The following is an 8,809-nucleotide window of genomic DNA, read 5'->3' as shown; positions in this document are numbered from 1 at the left end:
GGTCAGACGATGAGGTTAAACCAGTCGATTTAGCTACTAAATTTCGACCAGAGCTATATTATACGATAGATAAAACATCAAACCGTGAATCTAGGAAATATAGATGCGTTACAACCGAATATAACGTTAAATTCCGCAACTTAGAAGAACTTAAATTAATAAATATTCACGATCAACTTTCCCAAATTTTGAATTCTCTCATAACTCATGTTACGCGAAATGCTGAAGAATATAATTTAATAAGATTCGCCCTGAGCTCTGACGCTTTAGAGAACCCTATCAATTTAAGATTCATGGCTATAAATGAATTAACTTCTGATCGGTTACTAGCTAGTATTGAAAAGGTGGCGCAGTCTAAGCGTAATCTTATACTTGAGGGTACCCTAAAAATTGATGTTATTCTTCTAAAATGTAAAGTTCCAATGGCAAGTACCTTCCTTATCTAGTTTTTGGGCTTATATGTTAAAGATATTTAAATCATCAAGACCCGTCTGCCACGTCAAATGAGAAAACGGACCACTAAACATCGGGTCACGTTTTCCCACCTTGTTTAAGTGAGAGTGATACCGTACGAAGATCGAGTCAACTACGAATTCATAGACGATATTAGAGAACGTTTTAAAAATGGAGAACGGGTTAGAATATCGCCTCCGCTTAGAAACACCGATGACCATTTTACTGGCTGGTCCAAGCAGCTCGGGGAAAACAACGTGGGTAATAAATTTACTCAAATATAAAGACATTATCATGGACAAACCTCCTGATAGAATAGTCTATTGCTATAGCGTTTATCAGGACATTTTTGATGAACTGAAACTCTTTTTACCTATTGAATTCCACGAAGGACTAATTCCTAATGATCCTGATTTTTTTGATAAACGAATAAATAATCTTTTAATCCTAGACGATCTAGCTAACACCTGTACCAAACAGGAGTTTATAAGTAATCTTTTTTGTGTCGGGAGTCATCATTTATCTTTAAGCATCGTGCTGCTGTCTCAAAATGTCTTTAACCCAGGTAAATATTCTAGAAATATATCATTGAACTGTTCTTATATCGTTATGTTTAAAAATCCTAGGGATAATAACCAGGTTCGCTATTTAAGTCGTCAGCTTTTTCCTACAGACACCAAACGCCTAACGGAAGCGTACGAAGAGTGTACCGAAAAAGCGTATTCTTATATCTTAATAGATCTAAAACAAAGTACCGATAATAGTTTAAGACTTAGGTCCAATATATTCCCTAATGAAGGACCGATGGTAATCTACGTTAGAAAATAATAATCCATAAAATATAAATCTCAATTTATTTAACCTCATTTCGAGACATGCCTTTACCCGTGTCGGTTAGGAATCAATTACCCTTTTTAAATCTCTTGCGTAAAAGCGGTGTGAAACAAAGAAAACTTTTAATATCAAAGTGTACGCGACCCCAATTGGATTGTATAAGCGGTATTTGTTATAATTTGAAGAACGGAGGTATTCCATTGAATCGACATAAAAAGAAAAGACTTCAACGTTACAAAAACGTTATAAGGTATTTATCCAAGAGAGGTTTAAGCGACAAAAAGAGGCGACAGGTGTTAATTAAACAGGTAGGAGGATTCTGGCCGGCGTTGCTTTCAATGTTAATACCGACAATAGCTTCGGTCTTTACTAGATAATGAAAAAGTGCGTTTTAGTACCAGCGGCTTTACTGACGGACAATCAAAAGGAAGTTAACAGTTTAGACAACGCCATTAAAGAGGTACTGAGAAAACCTGGTTCTGCCGAGGAAAAATTGAAGGAGTACCTTTTAACTCTTCAGAAATATTTATCTTTAAAGAGTTTAGCGGAGCCACCAAGCGTTACTATCTTGCCACCTACAACGAGTTCGTCTTTTCCAGCACCCGGAGTGTCAAGCAAGATACAGCCTCTAAGTCCTTCATCCTCGTCTTGGATTCCTCCATCGTGGCCAACCCCTATCCAGAATATACCTATTAATATCTCTACCCCCTCCCAAAATGTCCCTACTAATGTCGCTACCCCTCCCCAAAGTATCCCTTTTAATATCTCCTCGAGTCTGACTACCCCACAGCCTATAATGAGTAGTACAGCAATGGGTCAAACACCGGCGATGTCGTTTACTACGCCAGCGTCTCTCTCTCGAACGACCAGTATGCCTATTTTAACACCCATGGGACCCGTGGTACCGAAACAGCCCGGGACGTCTCAAACGCCGAGTATGCCAGTTTTAACACCCATGGTACCGAATCAGCCTGTGACGTCTCAACAGGCCTTATCAACGAAGGGCGCTTCTGGTTCAAAGTTCCGGAAACTTAACCCTAACGATGAGACTTCGCCGAAAAAAAGACTCGCGAAAATTCCATCTACGAAACCAAAACCGTACCCTTCACAAGCCAAAATAAAAAAAGATCGCGAAGCTAGCTTGAAAGAGCTTCAAAAGCCCGAATCTAAGATCGAATGGGTAACTTATAGAAAGGCAAAAAAATAACCTTAATAATGATTATTACATTAAAAGCATCTAACTCATTATATTGAAAAACACGTATCTGATTATATAAAAGCATGTATTTGAGTATATAAAAAAGCTTGTATCTGATTATATATAAAAGCATGATAATTACAATTTATATAAAAAATTATAATCGAATAATAAATATTTTTATTCTCGCATTCAATACAAATGTATCTGATTATTAAACATTACAACTTTATTTTATTGATTACATTTTTCATATCTATGTCTTAACAAGTGCAGGCAAATATTCCATAAAGATAAGGCGTCATTAATTTCCGTTTTATTTTCATACATTTTCAGAACTCTATGAAACGAATTTCCCAGACATCTTTGAATAAGAAAGAATATACAATGAGGTCCGCAACAAAGGGAGAACATATCTTGAATTAATTTATCGTTATAGATCCATCTGGACGCGTATTTGGCCAGGTTAATTTTATACGTATCCGGGCTCTGCCCGTAACTGCAGAAAAAATTACCTTCGCCATTTTCAACGTAAATGGCTACCCAATGAAGCCCAGGATCCTCGGCTCTCTCCGTGTTCAGAACAAAACAAAATTTCTTCTTTCTAGGTTTCCTGGGAAGCATGTCTCTAGGAAAAGTACCTAGATAGTAGGGTTTTGTCCTCTGATCGCATGATAATATTAGATTTATTTGTAACGTATTCATATCACTTTAGATAGTTCGTATTCGTAAAACGTTCCTTTAATTATTTCGTTATTTTTGTCTTTAACAACGTATACTGGAGGATTACGGTACAAAACCTTATCAATAATAAAGATCTCTTTTGTAAAGTAGCCTTTATATCCCTTTGAAAAGGTTTTTTCAAATTTACTCAACCTTACTAAATCACCTTCTTTTAGCTTTGGTTTTGTCCCGGGTTTAATGGTACCGAAAAGACGGTACCACACCTTATGCTCATTTTGTAGGTTAACATTGACTGGCGCGATACCAGTTGAGCGGTGTATCGAGTGATTGTAAGCCTTAACTATTTTTGGTAACGCACCCAGATAGCTACGAGTATCAGCGCTAGTCATGAATTTGTGTATTTTCTCTTGAACCGTTCTGTTAAATCTCTCGCAGATCGCAATTTTTTTATTCCCGTAAGCTACGTAGTGATGAATACCTTTCTCTTTAAAATATTGCTGAACTGGTTTAGCTAAAAATTCAGAGCCTGCGTCCGTATTTATATTCGTGGGTACAACATCTTTATGTATTATTTTGAAAGCTCTTATAACTTCCGCGGAAGTCTTGTTTTTAATAGGTATAACGTAGGCGTATTTACTCAAAACATCTATATTACTTAACAAATATTTCATACCCTTGTTGTATCTGGAAAGTTTATCTAAAACTATTAAATCAGCCTGATGAGTCTCATCCATAGATGTCACTGTAATTTTGTTGCGAGGAAACTTTAATCGACGATAACGATGAATAGTATAGGTGGGTTGTTTTAATAGAAAACTCTCAACTTCTTTCCTCGAAGACTGAGGAACTCCTTTCATTAATTTATCCAATCCGGAAAAAGAGGAGGGATTTTCGGGGTCGTAGTACGCGTTTGAGAGAGACATTTTTTCTAAACAAGATCGAAAATGATATCTGATAATATAACGTAGTTGTAGGGTATTATATAAGAGGGAGAGATACAATTTTCTGGAATATTTTCTAAATAAGGAAAAAAAATTGATATATAACGTAGGTATAGGAAACGCAACAATAAGAGTAGTTTATATTTTATTCGGTTACTTAAAAATTAACAATACATTGTTTTTAGACCGACAAAATTTCCAAGAATATATTTTAAATAGATACGTCATTAAACACTGGATCATTTAGGACATTAGCTTCGGTAGTGGTTGTTCTCTGGCGAATATCTCCTGGTCCCTTGGCACCGTTTATCGAGTAATTTCGATATTAAATTCATTTTGCTCTTCTCCGAGGTAACGCATTCCAACGATTTCAAATCCTCTCGGAATATTTTCAGACGCCTTAGAGTAATCCATGACCCAATACACGCGAGATAAGAGTGACATATATTTTAACCGTACATTAGTTCAGTTTTTAGACCGACAAAGTTTCCGAGAATATCGTTAAATAAAATTGAGACGTCGTCTTCGTAATCTCCGTATTCCTCGACAAAGGATTCTAGAATGCTTTCGTAGTTAAGCAACGGAATAGCTCTAATTAGGTTTTTCTCCACTCTCTCGCTCCAATTAGTATCCGTGGGTAAACAAGTGATATCGTGGGCGATTTCGTTGTGACAGCTGATATTTTCGCACGAATCAGTGAAATTAAATAAAATATTGGTCAAACTGTCCAAGATAATTTTCTTCATTATTTCTCTGGCCTCTTCTTTTCGCTTTAATTCGCTACCAATAACATTTTTCAAGTTCTTTAACCTTAACCAACTGTCTTTATTTAATGAAAATCCTTTCGATGTTGAGAATAGAATATTATATCTATTATTCGATCCTCTAATATATTGACGAATATCAACTATTTTTCCTCTCTGACATACGAAGCATTCTAGCTTAACTCTCTGAGTACCGTCAACTAACCAAGTCAGAAATCGTCCCGTTATTCCGTTAAAGAAAGCGTCAATATCCGCTTCGAAAGTCCATATACTATTCCAAATACAACTGTCGAAAGACGCTTCGGTTTTAGTATCGAGTCGTTTGACATTGAAGACGGGAAGAATTCCGCTTCCAACGTAAATGTTTTGCTTCTCCGATAGGTAGTGTACTTGATTCATCTCTAACCGGTTATGAGAGAATGCTTCTTAAATCAGAGGTTATATAGAGCCTTTTTACTCGGGATTAAATAACACCGAGCGATCCCTAGTTATCATGATAGAATTTTCAAATTCGGAATAAATTATGCACGTGACATTGTGTGGTAAATTGTTTTTAAATTTCATATTGATACGTAGATTTCCTTGTCGGGGCAAAGAAAGATGACTAGCCCCCGCATTTTCATCCGGGCTTAAATCTAGGCAATACAAAGCGTAACCTTTTTTGTACTCTTCGTACGTGATAAAATTTCCCTTGTTTTTTCTGTATGTGTTTAGAGAGGTGAATAACGACATGTACTCTCGAGTGTATAGATTGTTTTCGTAATCAGGCGTAAAGGCTTCCGAAGGATAGGTATCGGTACCGACGTTGACGGATAGGTAATTAAGATCAAAGGTTTCAAAATTAAAGGGGTTTAAAAAATGATTACCATTAAAGGCCGAGGTTCGAACTAGACCTATGATTACTCTTTGAGGTATTTTACCTAAGAAGACGTTTTCTCGATTAACGTCGTTCATTCCAGCTGGAATTGAAAAGGTTTTCACGACTGTTTGATTCAAAGGATAGATGGCGCTGGTTTGCTCTAATACCGTAGCGTGGGCTAACATTATTTCGGGATTTATTTTTAGTCTTTTAACGTACAATGAGGCATTATCGATAACCACTTTATATTTCGATATTACGCAAAACTCTGGTTTGGATCGAATAAGCCTAAATCTAACGTCTACATTATTCAATAGGAAACGATTTAAGCGACAAATATCAACGTGTAACGGGGCGTATAAATCTATCGTACTCGATACCTTGGCTCTCTCGGCTCTTCTTAATATCCCATTGGTAGTAAGATTTTTATTGGCTGCCACCCAGGCGGAATCGGGATCGATCGGATTATCCTTATAATACAACCCTAGATTTAGTTGGCTTTCTTTAGCATCTATACCGTAATTTAATAAATTCTCGAGATAAGCGATATAAGGGGCTCCTTGGTTAGGGGACTGAACGCTCGTGTTTCCTAAAAAGACGTCTATTTGGGAAAAGAGGGCGGCGTGTAAAAGATTAACCGGAGCTACTTTGGTTTCAGCGGCTGGTACTTCGGTGCCGTCCAAATGAAGCACCCTGACCTTCAGCCTTAACCTAGTTTTAGAAAGGTCGATATAATGTTCGCTCGTGCCAGGGACAAAAAATTCCAAAGGTCCACTATCCGTTACGGAACTTAAAGGTTGATAACTTTCGTCGCTACTAGTTATAATATTAGCGTTCAAAGGGGGTGTCGCGAATAGGTCTAATTCCCCCATCATCCCTTCGAATTGGGCCATCTTGTTTTATGATAAAAAATCGGCCTTTGATCTACTTTTCTTCTTGCGTATCTTCTGACGTTTCCGTCGAATACCAGACCCGTACTGAGAATTAGCCAGACTATCACCCGCTTTATGAATTAAATTTGAGCCGGCTATTTTTAGATTCCTTTTGAACGCTCTCTTGGGTTCTTCTCCAGCGCTCATATCTTGAATAAACCTTCCACCAAGTCCTAAAGCTTCTTTACCCACGCTCTTAGCTATCGGTTTCGCTAGAGGAGTTAACATTCTCATCAAAGCTCTAAAAATGCCTCCTAAACCAAATCCTTTCTGCACTAATACACCTGGTGGAGATCCAAGGAACTGATCCTGATAATAGGACACGTACCTATTAGGTCGAGACATGTCGTCTAAAGTGAATTTTGATAATGATGCGATCCGATATAAAGGATATAGGAGCGTCGGCTTCGTCTCTAATATCAATTTTGATAGTTTCAATTTCGTTGGATCTTATAGGATAATAGTCTATAGTATCGTATGTGATAATTTTCTCCGACGTATCGTTTTTAGTGGGAATGACGCGTAGAAGAGGTTTGAAACCAGAGCCAATAAACTGGGGGTATATCAGATCAGTGTAAACGTATAAATATTGACTGACTAAATCCGGTTTGAAGTTGGCGTTTGCAGACCCTAATAGACGATTAGTTTGGTCACCGAATCCTAACATAGAACCTAATTTGTTACGAACGCCTCTAAAAAGCACGGTGCACTCCTTATCAGTCGTTATTCGAACGGTACCGTTATCGTTTAATGAGAAATTAAACCGAGATTGATGAGCTTCGGGTATCGCTCTATTCATAGCTTCCAATAGGGCGTCGACACTATAGGGTCCCTCAGGAATCTTTACCGTTACCATACGATTTTGAAGTTTTAAAGTTTTTTTCAATTTTATCTCGATATAATTATTGGTGTAGTTTATCGTAATATTTCTAGCTTGTTGAGACAATGGAATGGGACAAATGTATTCTCCAGTAATGTACTCGTCCGTTTCGAATCCTAAAACCTGAGCCAGAGGGCCAGGAGCTAGCCTGGCCTGGTGACCGGCATCGACTGATAATTTAACTCTCTTGATAGGAGGCCCAGTCGGAACTGACATATCTATAACCTGTATTTTTACGGGAAAATTCTGTTTTTCAAGCTGAACGGTTAAGTCACGCACCAGTTTATTCTGCATTGAAAAAAATACGGCGTTTCCATTTTTATCTTTCGAACCTTCGTACTTTTGCGGTATTAACTCTACTCTTCTAACGTCCCAGCCATCATTCGTTAAATATCGTTCAGGTACCTGTATTTCGAAAGAGTTACAGGTATTGTCTATTACGGTTGAAATTTTCGGTGTTAATATTTCCGATAAACCAATTTCCCATTCGTTTGAAAGAATAATTGGTTTACCTAATTTCACCGTGAAAGACGATTGTGAATTATCGGGATATTCATCAGTTTTATCACTTAACAGAGTAACGAAAAAAGAATTGACCGACATAATTGATACTTTATTTAAAAATGAATGAGGATTTACACGTTATTCAATTTTATTTAGAAATAAAAGGTTGAACTCGATGTGATGGTTAGAACGGGGTTCGATCTCGCGACCTATTGATTGGCGAACAAACGCGCTAACCACTACACCGAGAGCAACCTTAATGGCTTCTTACGTTATAGAGGAGATTAACAAATACTTGGAAATAAAACGGGTAAATGTTCATGATAAAAACTATCGGGAGTACCGAATTTACTCATTTCTTCCTGTATATATTTTATAAAGTCATTTCCGTAAAATTCGGCTTTTTCTTCTAAACACAATGGCGCCGGTGAATCCGTTTCCGGGGCTTTGGCTCTTGGTTGTTCTATACCGTGACCCAACCGGGTAAATAACAGTCCGTCATCTAATTCCTCCAAAATAATGGTACTTCTAGGTAATATGAATCGTTTCAAAATTTCCACCTGATTCTGGTACTCGATATCTTTTACTTGAGGCTCTCTATCTTTAGACATCGGAGATTTCTTCGTAACACGAGCGATTTTCCCACTTTCTGATTCTTGGTGTTCGAAACATATTGTATACATAGCGCATTGATCTAAAAGATACGCGACCATATATTGGAAATCATCGCGCCCTTTGAATCGTTGATACGTCACTATAT

General features: G+C 37.4%; 1 protein-coding gene across 1 annotated transcript; it reads left to right on the top strand.

The window, feature by feature from the left end:
• The first annotated feature begins 799 nt into the window (after positions 1 to 799).
• Positions 800 to 2,494, top strand: LOC149673317 (uncharacterized). Its single transcript, XM_089840255.1, has 3 exons — positions 800 to 1,595; positions 1,661 to 1,747; positions 1,826 to 2,494. Exons 1-3 carry the CDS (start codon positions 1,329 to 1,331, stop codon positions 2,492 to 2,494), a joined length of 1,023 nt encoding a protein of 340 aa, XP_089696381.1. The 5' UTR covers positions 800 to 1,328.
• The last annotated feature ends 6,315 nt before the right edge of the window (positions 2,495 to 8,809 follow it).

This window comes from Phalangium opilio, unplaced genomic scaffold (assembly GCF_054372755.1).
Source record: "Phalangium opilio isolate 3A_F unplaced genomic scaffold, DU_Popi_V2 ptg000053l_1, whole genome shotgun sequence".
NCBI classification, from domain to species: Eukaryota; Metazoa; Arthropoda; class Arachnida; order Opiliones; family Phalangiidae; genus Phalangium; species Phalangium opilio.
This window is presented reverse-complemented; position numbering and strand designations above follow the sequence as displayed.

Excerpts from the sequence above, each read along its gene's own strand:
- LOC149673317 (XM_089840255.1), top strand. The coding sequence starts at position 1,329 with ATGCCTTTACCCGTGTCGGTTAGGAATCAATTACCCTTTTTAAATCTC. Across the intron at positions 1,596-1,660 it reads GACAGGTGTTAATTAAACAG|ATAATGAAAAAGTGCGTTTT; the intron begins GTAGGAGGATTC and ends GGTCTTTACTAG. Across the intron at positions 1,748-1,825 it reads TAGACAACGCCATTAAAGAG|AGTTTAGCGGAGCCACCAAG; the intron begins GTACTGAGAAAA and ends TTATCTTTAAAG.